Source organism: Gopherus flavomarginatus, chromosome 2 (genome assembly GCF_025201925.1).
Source record: "Gopherus flavomarginatus isolate rGopFla2 chromosome 2, rGopFla2.mat.asm, whole genome shotgun sequence".
Taxonomy (NCBI): Eukaryota; Metazoa; Chordata; order Testudines; family Testudinidae; genus Gopherus; species Gopherus flavomarginatus.
The window spans coordinates 47,524,972-47,541,843 of NC_066618.1; the positions used below are offsets into that span (position 1 = coordinate 47,524,972).

A 16,872-nucleotide genomic window follows, 5' to 3' on the forward strand; every position below is an offset into this window, starting at 1 on the left:
ACACCTACCCATTTACAGTATGGGTGGATTTTTGGAAAATATTTCTGATCTTACATTAACACACACTTGTACTTCTTTTGGGGGGAAACTCTCATAATAAAAATACTAAGGTCAGCAGGAAAATGTTTTTACAATGCTTGTGTTACTGTACAGCTGAAGGAGGCTGTCCTGATACCACTTTCATTGAAGACGCAGTACAAGAGCTCTTAAAAACTCGCCGCATTCTCAAGTGTTCTTATCCATATGGATTCTTTTTGGAACCTAAAAGCACAAAGAGAGAAATATTTGAACTTATGCAGGTAAAATAAGTATGTTTTGTTTTTTGTGACATAACTAATTTTTCTTGTAATACTAGTTATCCATATTGCATGTTTTCTGACTATATAAAATTCTTAAACTTAGTTCAAAATGACAAAGATGTGGAAAGAACGGTGTATAATGAACTGTTTATTTTGCTGTAGCATTAAACTCATCGTTGGGTCTATATGATTTTGAATTCTTTCTTTAAAAGTTTTAAGGCTACAACCAAATTAGGGGGAAGGGCGTGAAGAATACTCTTAGCAGGATTGTTTAGTCTATAATGCAATATATTTTATTTCAGCTTTAAAGACAGATTCTTAATGAAAAAAATACACTTGTAATTCTGCTTTTCTGAAAATATATGAACAGGATGCTCATTCCTGGATTAGGCTGAAACCAGCAGATCTCCCTCAGTTCTTAAATAATTTTGATTCCTAAGGGCACTGGCTTTGGGTATAGTGCAAGCCCAAGCCCTGTACTGAGCATCAAATCTCCTTTTTCTGCCGGGTGTAGATAGTGCCCTCTAAATGATCTAGTCAGTCCCTTCATTTGCACAGGCAGTGAAGCTCCCTAGGATGATAAGCCAATACAAAATGATGAACCATGACCAAAAATATGTCCCCCCCCAAAAAAGAATCAAGGCATAAACATTAACGAAGATATCTCCCCACAGAGTTTGGGAATTATGTGGTGAATGAAAATTATGTCAGAATGATGATTTTCTCAAGAGACAACCCCTTTGATGACCATCAAGGAGGAACTGATTGGAATCAGAGGGCAGTGTTTATTACACCCAGCAGGGGATGGCATGCAATGGCACTAGAAGGCTTGACTTGCTATACCTCACAACTTCATTTATTTATATGTATTGCCATAGCACTTAAGAGCCCTAGTTAAGGATCAGGACCCATTATGCTAGACACTGTACAAACACGGAACCTGCTCCAAAGAACTTACAATTTAAGAATAAGACGGGATGGATAAACACACATAGGAAGTACAAGGAAACAATGAAACAGTATTGGTCAGCATGATAGGCATTTTCTTAGCACACCTCTGCCCTCAGTGGTAAAAATTCTTTGAGGGCTGAGGGAGTTCCATCAGTTTCTTGTTAAGGAGCTAACACCCAGGAGTTAGAATCCTGTCAGGATGGTATCTTTCAAGAAATTGAATTATTCAGAACAGTAACTCCTCACTTAATGTCATCCCGGTTAATGTTGTTTCATTGTTACGTTGCTAATCAAATAGAGAACATGCTCGTTTAAAGTTGTGCAGTGCTCCCTTATAATGTTGTTTGGCAGCCGCCTGGTTTGTCCATTGCTTGCAGAAAAAAGCATCCTGTTGGAGCTAGCTGGTGGGGGCTTGGAACCAGGGTGACCATCAGCTCCCCGCTCCCATAAGTTCCCTGTGCGGCAGCCACCTAGCAGGCTATCCATTGCCAGCAGTTCAGCTGTCCCTCCCCCCACTGCCGTGTGCTGCTCCTGCCCTCTGCCTTGGAGCTGCTCCCAGGAGCCTCCTACTTGCTGTGTGGGAGGGGTGGAAGGATGCTAATGTCAGGTTGCCTCACTCCTCTGCCCCCTACTCCTTTACCCCATCTCCACTGAACAGAGCGGGGGACACAACAGGAGACAGGGCTTAAGACGGAGGGAGCTTGCTGGCAGCAGCTGCTGTCTCAACTTGCTGATCTACTTTAAAAGGCAGTGTACTTAGAAAAAGGTTAGTGTACTTAAAGGGGCAATGCACGTGTGTCTGTCTCTCTCTCACACACATCGTGTGTCTCTGTCTCTCTCTGCCATGCTGTCTCCCCTTCCTCCATTCGTGCTGCCTTGTATAGTGTGAGGCTACATTAACAACAATGGGTTAACCCTTGAGGGCTCAGCCGGGTGTTAGTTCATCATTTAGCAATAAGGCATTCCCTGGGAAATATCCCACCCTCTGCCACTCTCTGACTTCACCACCTCAACCAAGCTTCACAGTCGTCATTGCTGTGTACAGTATTAAATTGTTTAGAACTGTGTGTGTGTATGTGTGTGTGTTTTATTGTCTTTTGTCTGGAGAAAATTTTTTTCCTGGAACCTAATCCCCCCCGCACCCCTTGGATTCACTTAACATTGTTTCGCTTAAAGTAGCATTTGTCAGGAACATAACTACAATGTAAAGTGAGGAGTTATTGTATAGCATGTTTGCAGTGCAGTTATGCCAGTTGTTCATTTAACGGTTTTATTTTGTTGTAACATTACACAGTACACTTTGTTTATTTTCTGTTGCAGACAGACTTAGAAATGGTCACGGAAGACCTTGCTCAGAAAGTTAATAGGCCTTATCTTCGTACTCCTCGTCACAAAATAATCCGTGCAGCATGTCTTGTGCAGCAGAAGAGGCAAGAGTTTTTGGCCTCTGTGGCCCGTGGAGTTGCCCCTGCAGACTCACCAGAAGCTCCAAGACGCAGGTAATTTAGGCATAAAAAGAGAGTGCAAACCAAAAAAGTTCAGGTTATAGCTACCAAGCTCTGTGAACCCACCCCTCAAACTAGTGCTTGCTTTGACATACACATCAAGGCAAAATAGAGCTGACAGAATTTTGTAGTTGTAGGTCACTGGTTCAACCAACACTTCCTTCATTTGATTCACAGGGGGGGAGCCGCTGCCGTTTGTCACTCGGGCGTGGGTCCCAGTGGCAATCCTCCGGCGGGTTCGCGTGAAGTTGTCACGAGCAAGTGATGATTTTGATGTAGGCAGACAATGCCCATTGAGTCACTTTGCCTAGTTAAATAGGGAACAGGGGGACGGATAGCTCAGTGGTTTGAGCATTATCCTGCTAGACCCAGGGGTTGTGAGTTCAATCCTTGAGGCAGCCATTTAGGGATCTGGAGCAAAAATCTGTCTGGGGATTGGTCCTGCTTTGAGCAGAGGGTTAGACTAGATGACGTCCTGAGGTCCCTTCCAACCCTGATATTCTATGTGAAATTATACCCTTTCACTTTTAACTTCAGATTGTGAAACTCCATCAAACTGCCACGGGTCTCTCATTTTCATTTTGGAACTGAAAATGAGGAATCTTGGCTGACTCTAAAATTTGTAATGAGACCCAAAACCAGGCAGGATTTTCACCAGTTGGGGTTTTTTTTGGCCAACTATTTCCACACAGCTGAACTTGCAATAACAGCATGGCAGATAGAGCCCATACTTAGCTAGGAATCCTCCCCTGGAGTTTAGGAAGCTGCCGAGGCTGACTAGATGTATGGGAAGTCATTGATTTCCTCCTTTAGCTAGAAAGCCAAATCTCATTCAGTCCTATATTTTTTATTAAATTGGCGTTTACATTTCATTCTTGTGGATGTCAACTCAAATTGCTGTATACATGTTGCTGTCCGGTCAGCTGACAAGTGAAAGGTGTTAAACTGAAGACAGCGTGTTAACAGAATAAGGAGCTTAGTAGAGTAATATGATTGATCAAACTGATTCAGAGAAGCAATATTTTTGCTGCTCAGTGTTTTGTTTAGATTACATTTTAATTGTTAGAAGTTACTGGTAGGTTTGGGGTGTGTATACTATTTTATCCCCACATTTCTCTTTTCTTCTAGTGAAAGGATGTAAACCTAAAAATCATTCTCTTGTAGTTTTTTCTGTTTTTTTTTAAATTACATTAAGATATGTCAAGTTGTAAATTACAATAATAGTTAATAAGTATAATTATAAAATAAACTCACCCACACAGTTGTTCTACCCTCCAAGCCATTGTGACAGTGAAGCATAATTTGGGTGTAATGATTCTAGCTCAGTTTAGTCAGTGTACTAAATATGAATTTTTATAGTATAATTCACACACAGTTTTGTGATGTGTTAATAGCTAGCTGAGTACTTGTGACCTCATTTCACGTCCTGTACTTCAAAATAGCCACTTACGTACTTGGCACTCACCAAACACTATTTAAATAATTGCTGAGAATAATTTCCAAAATCCAGAATTTAAAATAATTTAATTATCCAGTCTTCTGAAACATTTTTATAAATGTATGTTGTTAACCAGATGAGCAGTTCACCTCAAAGATGGTTTACAATTGTAGACTGGGGAACCATTGTTCGTACTTTATTCTGCTAATAAGTTACATGATGTATCTGATTTAATTTATAGCTTTGCTGGTGGAACATGGGATTGGGAATATTTAGGATTTGCATCCCCTGAGGTAAACTATTTTTTAAAAAATTTTTAATGTCGCTATGCATATTATAGGAATCAGAGTGTAATTCTGTTTTGCATGGAGAGATTCCAGATTTTGTTTCAAATTGTTTTAAGGTTTGCAAGGTTGGGTTTAAGCTTTCCATTTTTTTTGCTTCACAATAGAAGGAAATATATGCATGGGTAATTGGGCAGTACCTAAACAAAGAGTCTTACGAAAAGACAGTTCTTAAGGATGGCATCAGACCAACCCTTTGCATTGTATTTTTTCCAATCTCAGAGCAAGGCAAGAATCTATGAACAAACATGCCTGCATTTGTGGCAATATTTTTATAATAAATATTCAAAAATCTGTATAATTAAAAATATACTTTTGAATGCAATACCAGTCCAACAGGATTTGACAGAGAACCTAAATGAAGTGGCACGCTATCTTCCATTCTTTACTGATTTAAAAATTCAACAAAAAAAGATTTAGAATTAAATTTTTTGTTTAAATTTTAAACAAATATTATTCTGAATGTAAAAGTAGTATTAAAGAGGAAGGAAACTAGATAATTTCTGATACAATTAGTTTGTCAAGCAATTAAAAAATGTATTGTGATTAATCACACTGTTAAAGAATACAATTTATTTAAATATTTTTGGATGTTTTCTACATTTTCAATTACCACACAGAATACAAAGTATACAGTGCTCACTTTATATTATTATTTTTTATTGCAAATATTTGCACAGTAAAAAACAAAGTTTTTTCAATTCACCTAATACAAATAACATAGTACAATCTCTTTATCATGAAAGTTGAACTTAAAAATGTAGAATTAGCTACAAAAAATAACTGCACTCAAAAATAAAACAATGTAAAATTTTAGAGCCTGCATGTCCACTCCGTCCTATGTCTTGTTCAGCCAATGGCTCAGACAAACAAGTTTGTTTACATTTGCAGGAGATAATGCTGCCTGTTTCTTGTTTACAATATTACTGAAAGTGACAATAGGTGTTTGCATGGCCCAGTTGTAGCTGGCATTGCAAGATATTTACGTGCCAGATGCTCTAAAGATTCCTATGCCCCTACATGCTTCAACTACCCTTCCAGAGGACTGCCGATGATGGGTTCTGCTCGATAACAATCCAAAGCAGTGCAGAGCGATGTATATTCATTTTCATCATCTGAGTCAGCAATATCAGCATGGAAGCATGTCTTTTGGAATGGTGGCCAAAGCATGAAGGGGCATATGAACATTAGCTTATCTGGCATGTAAATTCCTTGCAATGCCGGCTACAGAAGTGCCATGTAAATGCTGTTCTCACTTTCAGGTGACATTGTAAATAAGAAACAGGCAGCATTGTCCCCCGTGCATGTAAACAAATTTGTTTGTCTTAGCGATTGGCTGAACAAGAAGTAGGACTGAGTGGATTTGTAGGTTCTAAAGTTTTACATTGTTTTGGTTTTTTGAGTGCAGTTATGTAACAACAAAAAAATCTACATTTGTAAGTTGCACTTTCATGATAAAGATATTGCATTATGGTACTTGTATGAGGTGAACTGAAAAACAGTATTTCTTTATCATTTTTACAGTGCAAATATTTGTCATAAAAATAATATAAAGTGAGCACTGCACACTTTGTATTCTGTGTTGTAATTGAAATCAATATATTTAAAAATGTAGAAGACCATCCAAAATACTTAATAAATTTTGATCGGTATTCTATTGTTTAACAATGTGATTTAAAAGTGCAATTAATCACGATTAATTTTTTGAGTTAATTGCACGAGTTAACTGCGATTAATCGACAGCCGTAGATAACAATATTATGTTAGTCGTGTCATAAATAATACCACTCTTTCTGCAGGATGGACTACTGCTGACAGGATTAGAAAAAGCAAAATACAATTTTTTAAAGCAATATTTCACCATTTCTACATGGTGGAAGAACATTTATGTGATTGTCAAACAAGTGCACTGCATATAATATGTGCATTTTCCTTTCAAGTTTTCCTTTCTCTCCTTAACTTGAATTTATTTATTTAGGGGTTTTAAATCAAAGCATGAGGTTAAAGGAGAAATCTCACTTCTGCATTTTTTTTTTAAGAGACAGTCACTTTCAGACACACTGGAAAAATACCATGTCTTATAAAACTCTATTTTCTATATATTTCCTTTCCTATTGTTGCTGGTAGCAATATGCTATTAGAAAAAACAGCTTGCTTCTTATAGGGTAATCAGTTTTGTTTCTCCTGTCCAATTCCTTCAGTTCTTCCTTTGTTCCTAAATAATTCAGTGTTTTGTGAAACTGAACGCTATATGTGATGTTACAACAGCCCAAGAGGAACAGAGTAGGAGAAAAGGCAGATTAGAAAAGGGAAAGCTTCTGTTAAACAATATGTAACATGGCAGTCATGTTTAGATGACTGTTGATTAACAGTTATAATTTACCCAAATATGGCACTGTCTGATTTAAATTGTATCCTTTGTACCTTAGCTGCCAAAGATTCTTGCAACCACCTGTGCTAAAGGAATTTTGTATCTAAAATAATTGAGTCCTGTTTGTATGTTTTCCATTAAATTCACTAGACAAACTTTTTTAGCATAATTATGTATTTTTACCACTAGCAAAGTAAAATATTTGTGTATACCAGATCTTGTTACCATAAAATTCTACCCACAATAGAGAAAATTTGAATCTTTTCAGTAAAAAGTACTATATTTAGGCTAGTATATGAAAATTTCTACTTTTCAGTGCAATAAAATTAAAATCTGTAGTACTAAAATATATAAAATCTTTCTAAGTAATCAGAAACAAAATTACATCTGTATGAGTGGAGATATATCTGATGTACAAATATATTAAAGAAACAACAATTATCATTAAAAAGGCCATGAGTAAAATCTGTGACCTTATTGCAACCGTAGAGAAAATTATTTTTCATGTAATATCTGCAGTGACTTTCAAATCTTAATACTTTATGGAGTCATTTCTGATCATTCACAATCTCCATTATATGTGTGTGTATTTATAAATAAATATGGAACTCTTTACCTGAGGAATAGGTGTATATGGTGTAAAGGATACTAAGTCAATTGTTAGGCGTTAAGATTTGGTAATTAAGGTCCTGATCCTGCACTTGAATCAGTGCAACTTCACATGGGAGCAAGAGTCTACCAGTATTGATCTTATGGTGGTGAAAGGGCTTATGGCTTGCATTTGTTAATGTGTAAGCACCCAGGATGAAACTCTCCATAGAAGAGGCCATGCATAACTGTCTGGGCTGTTGGTTCTAAGTTTCTTTTATGTTGCAGAGCAGGTGTACAAAGGGATGTTTAATGATTAGGCTACCTTTTCCAGGCCACACAGTACAAGAGAAGCTTTGGAGTAGGGGTTTCTCAGGTGTAAAGTGCAAGGGCTGCCGGAGGAAATATGTATAGTGTGTATTTAACTAGTTAGATTTGTTTGAGATTGGTGTGAATCCTAGAGAGAGACAGAAGCTGGAGACAGCTGCTTCTTGGGGCAGGACTGTGATGCCTTACCTGCAGTTTCTGATAAAGGGAGTTAACACCTAAGTGCAGTTTTTTGCCACCTCTGTTTAAGTAAAACAAGATTTGTGTACATTTTGTAAATAAATAAATCACATTAAGAAACATTTGCAGTCCCTATTCTGATGCTCACACCCAACCCAGCTTGTCAAAAACTGTTAAATAAGTAGATACGATGGCCTGCATCTTTTTATCACTGTGCAGTGGATAAAATGCACACCATTTAGAACATAAGAACGACCATACTGGGTCAGACCAAAGGTCCATCTAGCCCAATATTCTGTCTTCCGACACTGGCCAATACCAGGTGCCGCAGAGGGAATGAACAGAACAGATGGTAATCAAGTGATCCATTCCCTGACGCTCATTCCCAACTTCTGGCAAACAGAGGCTAGGGGCACCAGAGGGCCACAGACTAGCCACTTTGTACCACAGATTTGTTTTAGCCCTGCGAATATCGGCCCCAAGTCAGTAAAGTACTTTAAGCACATGAATAACTTTACTATTCCTGGAAAACAGGCACAAATTTAAGTGTTTTGCTGGATCAGGGACCTTAGAAGGTAGTTCCTTAATGTCTAATGTTAAACAAAAAAGGAGAGAAGACTCATATTTAAACAGTTGTATTTCTAAAAAATAATTAAAATTTAGTATTAAAACTTGTAAACAAAATTAACAGTACTTGGAACTATTTGAAAATGGAGATTGCAAGTATTCAGATATCTGCAACTAATAGGCTTCTTTGCTAGTTAATAATTTTGTTCATTTAGGATTACCTGCTGTCCTTTTTTTTTTTCCCTTTAATTTCTTGCATGACAATCTGCAATTTATTTTTCTGGGAACAGGTGATTTTATAATTAATGTATAAAATCACACATTTTTCTTAATAGAAAATGTACTGTTGGTTATGGCAGAAAAAATATTATTGCATGTTCCCCTGTATTTTGTAACCTTTGATTTATGCAGGAATATGCTGAATTTCAGTATCGGAGGAGACATAGACAGCGTCGACGTGGAGACATGCACAGTCTGCTCAGTAATACTCCAGACCCCGAAGACCCTAGTGAGAGCACATTAGGTATGTTCTTTGTTTGGAGTAAAAAAGGAAAAATAGATGTATCTCAAATTGTTAGTGGAGTCCACTGTGATCCTTAGTTTACAGATAGATCGATTAAAAGAAGATTGTGGTCTCAGTGCTGCACTTGCTTAACTTTACACGTGAGTTGGCTTCAGTGTGACTACTCCTGTACAGTTGAACATATCCATGAATCTTTGCAGGAGCCTTAGACTATCCACCCTTACTTAGAGGAAACTTACTTTTCTGTCTCTGAAGAAATTTTCAGCAGTAAATACATCAGGTGAGACTCTCATCCCCATACCAAGCTCCTTTATGCCCGATAAAAGGGCCAGAGAGACACAGAAGGGTTCTAAAAGCCCTGTATCCACCTGTCCCAACATAATATAAATTCACTGTTTTTTGACCAATGAGATATCCAGGAGAAACACGGAGGGATAAAAGTGTGGATTAAAATATTTCCAAGACTGCAGTTTAAAATAACAAATGCAAAATTGCTATCCATTTTGGCTTTTTACAGGGTAATTTGTTTTTTATGCCATCAAGTTAGTTGTGATCTCACTTTTATTTCATTCTAAATTTTCAAGTGAAAATGGTAAATCCTATTACAGTAACTCCTCGCTTAATGTTGTAGTTATGTTCCTGAAAAATGCAACTTTAAGCGAAACGATGTTAAGCGAATCCAATTTCCCCATAAGAATTAATGTAAATGGGGGGGCGAGGTTCCAGGGAAATTTTTTTCACCAAAAAACTATATTATATAGATATACACACAGTATATGTTTTAAACAAACAGCTATGATGATTGTGAAGCTTGGTTGAGGTGGTGAAGTTAGAGGGTGGAAGAGGGTGGGATATTTCTCAGGGAATTCCTTGTTGCTAAATGATGTACTAGCACTCGGCTGAGCCCTCAAGGTTAACATGTTAATGTAGCCTCTCACACAAGGCAGCATGAACACGAGGGTGGGGAGACAGCATGGCAGACAGAGGCAGACACACACCTTGCGTGTGGGAGAGAGAGAGAGATGCACACTGCCCCTTTAAGTAAGCTGACCCACTCTTAAGTGCACTGGCTTTTTAAGTGGATCAGGAAATTGCAACAGCAGCTGCTGCCCCAAGCACGCTCTGTCTCTCTCCCTCCATGTCCCCTCCCTGCTCTATATGGAGAAGAAGTAAGTGGGGTGCAGGGGGAAGGGGGAACACCTTCCCTTCTCCCCTGCACAGCAAGCCGGAGTCTCTGGGAGCAGCTCCAAGGCAGAGAGGCAGGAGCAGCACATTGCAGTGGGGGGAGGGACAGCTGAACTGCTGATTGATAGCCTGATGGGGGGCTGCCCATCCACCCTGGTTCTTCTTCGAGTGCTTGCTCATATCCATTCCAATTAGGTGTGCGCGTGCCGCGTGCATGTTCGTCGGAGAGTTTTTACCCTAGCAACACTCGGTGGGCCGGCAGGTCACCCCCTGGAGTGGCGCCGGTATGGCGCCTGATATATACCCCTGCCGGCCCATCCACTCCTCAGTTCCTTCTGACCACCTGTGTCGGTCGTTGGAAAAGTGGAGCGCTGCTTAGCTGTTCTCCACCTCCCTAGCAATTCACTCTCTTGTATAATATTGGGTATATAGTTCTTTTACTGTAGTTCTAGTTAATGTTTAAAGTTAGTTTTTATAGTTGTGTATATAGTTAAAGAGGATCAGGGGCTTGCCCCTTCTCCTCCTCTGGTACCAGGGCCCATGCCTGGTTCACCGGGTTTCAAGCCTTGTGTGACCTGTCATCGGCCGATGCCCATAGGAGATCCGCACGACTCCTGTTTGAAGTGCCTAGGCGAATCCCACCTTGCGGACAAGTGCCGGATCTGCAGGGCGTTCCAGCCCCGGACAAAGAGAGAACAGGACATTCGCCTAAAACAGCTTTTGATGGAGGCAGCTTTAACTCCTCCATTCTCGGCACGACTCCGGCACCAGGACCAAGCGCCTCTTCCGCACTGGACCGCCCAGCACCGATAAAGGCTGCTCGTCCCCACCCTTCACCAGCCCAATCCTCCAGCTGGCACCGTTCCCTCTCCCCGAGGAGCAAGAAGCACAAGGCTCCTGCGGCAACTACAGCTACGCCGCTGTCGGAGCGTATCTCCAAGACGGACTGCCCGGCACCATCATCTGCCGTGGCACCGCTTGTCTCTGCACCGTCGATTCCAGCTTCACAGGAGCCCGTTGAGTCCGGTGCCTACCAGCTCCCCAGCACGCGCTGTGGTTGAGCTCGTCGCGCCCTCCACACCGGAGACCTTCTCCGCGGCGCGTGACCTAATCGCTCTGACAGAGCCCAAATTGCCCCAACCCCTGGCGCGGGTTATTCAATCACTGGGCAAGCCCACCATGGTGCAATCACGTTCACCGGGCACCACTGAACACTGTCGGTCCCGCTCCAGATCCCGAGATTACTCTCTGCCTCGACATCGTTCAAGATCCCGGCGCCGCTCGCAGTCCCGGTACCGTTCTCCACCGAACCGGTCATACTCGCGGCACCGCTCGAGATCCCAGTCGCCATCGGGGTACTCTTGGCACCGGTCCAGATCGCGCCACCGACGTGTTTATCGCAGCCGATCCCGGCATGACGATATAAGGCACCGGTCGACCTCCCGGCACCGCGCTGGTAGCAGGTCCCGGTCCCGCTCCAGATACCGCCACGGTTCCCCATATGGGCGCAGAGACCTGGCCCAATCAACGTCAGCTCCTCCTTGGCCATCGCGTCACCCATCCGCCTCCTCACACACGGACAGCGCCTCATACGGGGGTTCAGATGCGCAGGCCCACCCGGACCATGGACCACCTCAGTGGTCCTTTTGGACGCCTTGGGCCTATCACCAAGCCCACGGCAAGCCATTGGGCCCAGCACACTCCAGCCACTCGGAGCACCGTGCACCAGAGGCCACAGTCAGCCGGCCTCCCCCCGCTGGTACGGAGGAAGACTCTGCACATCCACTTGCGCAGCATGATGTTCCGGAAATGGAGGTCCCCCAGGACGAGGCTTCAGTCCAAGACCCACTCATCCCTGGGTTATCATCTTCCTCTTCCCCGGATGAGGCGGTAGCGGGCACATCATCATCGGGGCCCCCGCCAGTTGATCTCCGAGCACATCAGGATCTTCTGCAGCGTGTTGCCCAGAATATAAATCTTCCCGCAGAGGAAGTTCCTGAGGTGGAGGACCCGGTGGTTAGCATATTATCAGCGGAAGCACCGACCAGGGTGGCTCCTCCCCTTCATCAAATCGATCCAAGCCAGAGCAGACACCATCTGGCAGTCCCTGTCTTCCATCCCACCCACAGCCAGGGGAGTAGAACGAAAATACATGGTGCCAAGAGGTATGAGCACCTCTACGTGCACCCCGTCCCCTGCTTGTTGGTGGTCCAGTCAGTCAACGAACGGGAGCGCCACGGCCAGCAAGCTCCTGCACCAAAATCTAGGGAGGCCAGGCGCATGGATTTGCTGGGCCAGAAAATCTACTCTGCAGGAGGCCTTCAGCTCCGCGTGGCGAACCAACAGGCCCTCTTAAGCTGATACAGCTACAACACCTGGGAAGCTGTCAGCAAGTTTACCGAGTTGGTTCCCCAGGACTCCCGTCAGGAGTTTACAGCTCTCCTAGAGGAGGGGAAGAGGGTCGCGAGGACCTCACTGCAAGCCTCCTTAGATGCCGCTGACTCGGCAGCCAGAACGGTCGCCTATGGCATAGCTATGCGCCGCATATCTTGGTTACAAGCGTCCGGCCTACTGCCTGAGCTACAATATACCATCCAAGATTTGCCATTCAACGGACAAGGGTTATTCTCACAAAAGACAGACCCCAGACTACAGAGTCTGAAGGACAACCGGGTTATAATGCGTTCGCTGGGAATGCATACACCCCAGACTCAGAGACGGTCCTTCCGCTCCCAACCTCAGCGCCCTTACCCCCCGCCTCGGCCAAGACAGGATCTTGCCCGGCAACGAGGCCGCACTACTCGCAGACGTCAGTCTGGACCTCAAGGGGGCAACAATTCCGGTCCCACCAAACCACTGCCAGGACCCAAAGCAAACTTTTGAGGGTGCGCCCGAGAGCAGTGTACCAATTCCCTCCCTGGATCCTCTTCATTTTTACAACTGCCTCTCCCCGTTCCTTCCGGCGTGGTCCCAGCTGACCTCAGATCGTTGGGTCCTATGCACGGTGGAGCTTGGATACCGTCTTCAGTTTATTTCTCCCCCCGACTCCTCGTCCCTTTTCAGGGACCCCTCTCACGAGCAACTCATCATTCAGGAGGTTCGCAAGCTCCTCCTGATCGGAGCTATAGAGGAGGTACCAGAGGAGTTAAGGGGCAAGGGGTTTTATTCCCGGTATTTCTTAATCCCCAAGTCAAAAGGGGGCCTCCGGCCCATCCTGGACCTGCGAGGACTGAACAAATTCATCAAAAAGTTCAAGTTCCGCATGGTATCCTTAGGAACCATCATTCCTTCCCTGGATCCCGGAGATTGGTACGCCGCTCTCGACATGAAGGACGCATATTTCCACATTGCAATTTATCCCCCGCACAGGAGGTATCTGCGCTTTGTGGTAAATCAGGGTCACTACCAGTTTACTGTCCTTCCCTTTGGTCTTTCCTCGGCCCCTCGCGTGTTCACGAAGTGTATGGCGGTAGTCGCTGCCTCCCTGAGCCGTCGTCGAATACATGTCTTCCCTTACCTCGACGACTGGCTTATCCGAGGGACTTCGGAGGCACAGGTGCTCAGCCATGTCGCCATCATCAGGGAGCTGTTTGTGCGTCTAGGCTTGATCATCAATTTGGACAAGTCCACCCTGGTGCCTATGCAGAGGATAGAATTTATTGGGGCAATGCTGGACTCCAACCTTGCAACGGCCAGTTTACCCCTGCACCGGTTCCAAGCCATAGTCTCCCTTGTTGAAAGTCTGCAAAGCTTTCCAACCACTTCTGCTCATACTTGCCTTGTTCTCCTGGGGCACATGGCTGCATGTACTTTTGTCACAAGACATGCAAGACTGCGCATGCGCCCTCTGCAAACCTAGCTCGCGTCGGTCTATCGGCCGGGGCAGGAACGCCATAGACACAATCCTGACAATTCTGCCGGATGTTCTAGGCTCCCTCGACTGGTGGAAGACGTCATCCCGAGTGTGTGCGGGCCTACCGTTTCATCCTCCCCAGCCCTCCATGTCCCTAACAACGGACGCGTCCTCGCTCGGCTGGGGTGCCCACCTAGGGCTCCTGTGCACCCAAGGCCTTTGGTCACCATGGGACGCTCCACATCAATGTGCGAGAGCTGAGACTGGTCTGGTTGGCATGCCAAGCGTTTCAGCGCCATCTACACGGCCGTTATGTTGCGGTGTTCACTGACAACACAACGGCCATGTATTACATCAACAAGCAGGGCGGGACCCGGTCCTCCCCTCTGTGTCAGGAAGTGATACGCCTGTGGGACTTCTGTATAGCCCACTCCATACATCTAGTGGCCTCCTTTCTCCCGGGGGTACGGAACACCCTCGCAGATCACCTGAGCAGATCCTTCCTATCTCACGAATGGTCCATCCGTCCGGACGTTCTCCATTCGAGTTTCCGGAGGTGGGGCTTTCCCCACATAGACCTATTTGCATCCAGAATGAACAGGAAATGCCAGGCATTCTGCTCTCTAGAGGGTTGCTCCCCGGGCTCCCTGTCGGACGCATTCCTGATTCCGTGGATGGGCCACCTCTGTTACGCCTTTCCACCCTTCCCTCTTGTCCACCAAGTCCTGCTCAAACTCCGAAGGGACAGAGCTCGCCTCATCCTGATCGCTCCGGCTTGGCCAAGGCAGCACTGGTACACCATGCTGCTCGACCTGTCCCTGGCGGACCCAATTCCCCTGCCGCTCTGGCCGGACCTGATCACACATCCGGACCTGCACCATCCGGACCTGCAGTCCCTTCATCTGACTGCATGGCTCCTGTCTGGTTAAACCAGTCGGAGTTGCGCTGTTCCGCCGCAGTACAGCAGGTGTTGCTGGGGAGCAGGAAGCCCTCCACGCGCTCAACATACATCGCAAAATGGAAGCGCTTCTGCCACTGGTGTAACCAGCACGGCCATTCTCCGCATTCTGCATTAGTCCCCACTATCCTGGACTACGTGTGGTCTCTCAAACAGCAGGGGTTGGCAATCTCCTCTCTGCGAGTACATCTTGTGGCTATATCCACCTTCCATCCGGGCGAAGCTGGCAGTTCCGTTTTTTCTCACCCTATAGTTTCAAGATTCCTCAAGGGCTTGGAGCGACTATACCCACAGGTCAAACGGCCTACCCCTACCTGGGACCTGAACCTCGTCTTAACCAGGCTCATGGGGCCCCCTTTCGAGCCTTTGGCCACATGCTTGCTGCTGTACCTGTCCTGGAAAACAGCTTTCCTAGTCGCTATCACCTCGGCTAGACGAGTCTCAGAGCTTCGTGCATTGACTGTAGATCCTCCTTATACTGTGTTCCATAAGGACAAGGTACAGCTGTGACCGCACCCGGCATTCCTCCCTAAGGTCGTCTCTGCCTTTCACGTTAATCAGGACATCTTCCTGCCAGTCTTTTGTCCAAAGCCACATTCATCACGACGAGAGCAACAGCTCCATACTTTGTATGTCCGAAGGGCTCTCGCCTTCTACATCAAAGGGACCAAGCCCTTCTGGCGCTCACCTCAGCTATTTGTGGCGGTGGCGGAACGTATGAAGGGCATGGCAATCTCCTCCCAGCGTATTGCATCTTGGGTTACATCGTGTATTCGGGCTTGCTATGACTTGGCTCATACTCAGGCGGGCCATCTCACTGCCCACTCTACCTGGGCTCAAGCCTCATCTGCCGCGTTCTTGGCCCATGTTCCCATACAGGACATCTGCCGTGAGGCCACCTGGTCTTCCATCCATACATTTGCATCGCACTACGGATTGGTCCAACAGTCTAGAGACGATGCCACCTTCGGCTCAGCGGTCTTACGTTCCACAATGTCTCGCTTCGACCCCACCGCCTAGGTAAGGCTTGGGAATCACCTAACTGGAATGGATATGAGCAAGCACTCGAAGAAGAAAAGACAGTTACTCACCTTCGTAACTGTTGTTCTTCGAGATGTGTTGCTCATATCCATTCCACACCCGCCCTCCTTCCCCACTGTCGGAGTAGCCGGCAAGAAGGAACTGAGGAGCGGATGGGCTGGCAGGGGTATATATCAGGCGCCATACCGGCGCCACTCCAGGGGCCGACCTGCCGGCCCACCGAGTGTTGCTAGGGTAAGAAGTCTCCGAACGTGCACACGGCGCGCACACACCTAATTGGAATGGATATGAGCAACACATCTCAAAGAACAACAGTTACAAAGGTGAGTAACCGTCTTCTACAAGCCCCCACCAGCTAGCTGCAACGGGATGCTCTTCCTGCAAGCAGTGGACAAAGCAGGTGGCTGCCAAACATTAGAAGGGAGCATTGCACAACTTTAAACGAGCATGTTCCCTAATTGATCAGCAACATAACAATGAAACAATCTTAACAAGGATGACTTTAAGTAAGGAGTTAGTGTAGCATAATTCAAAAGACTGGTATTTCCCTTTACTACAGAATTTTTTCTGACAACACTGATTTCATTATTAGAATTTTTTTTCAAGACCAGGAATGTCACTTGGATTCACAGTGGAAGCAATAGCAACATTACTCTTAGAAATGCTGAAACATCACAGGAAAAAGAAATGTGAGCAAGATTCTCAGTTTGCAGCTGAGCTATGGTGTGCACATGAATATCTG

At 44.9% G+C, this 16,872-nt stretch overlaps 1 protein-coding gene across 10 annotated transcripts in view; it reads left to right on the forward strand.

Moving 5' to 3' along the window:
• ANKIB1 (ankyrin repeat and IBR domain containing 1) overlaps window positions 1–16,872 on the forward strand; it is a 168,192-nt gene that overhangs the window by 146,944 nt on the left and 4,376 nt on the right. For 8 of the 10 annotated variants that reach the window (XM_050939502.1, XM_050939505.1, XM_050939506.1 and 5 more), the window contains 4 exons: window positions 154–299; window positions 2,571–2,749; window positions 4,435–4,486; window positions 8,982–9,093. In XM_050939502.1, coding sequence (XP_050795459.1) covers window positions 154–299; window positions 2,571–2,749; window positions 4,435–4,486; window positions 8,982–9,093 — 489 coding nt within the window. The remainder of the gene's footprint in view (window positions 1–153; window positions 300–2,570; window positions 2,750–4,434; window positions 4,487–8,981; window positions 9,094–16,872) is intronic. The other 2 variants (XM_050939504.1, XM_050939507.1) reach the window with 1 other exon arrangement.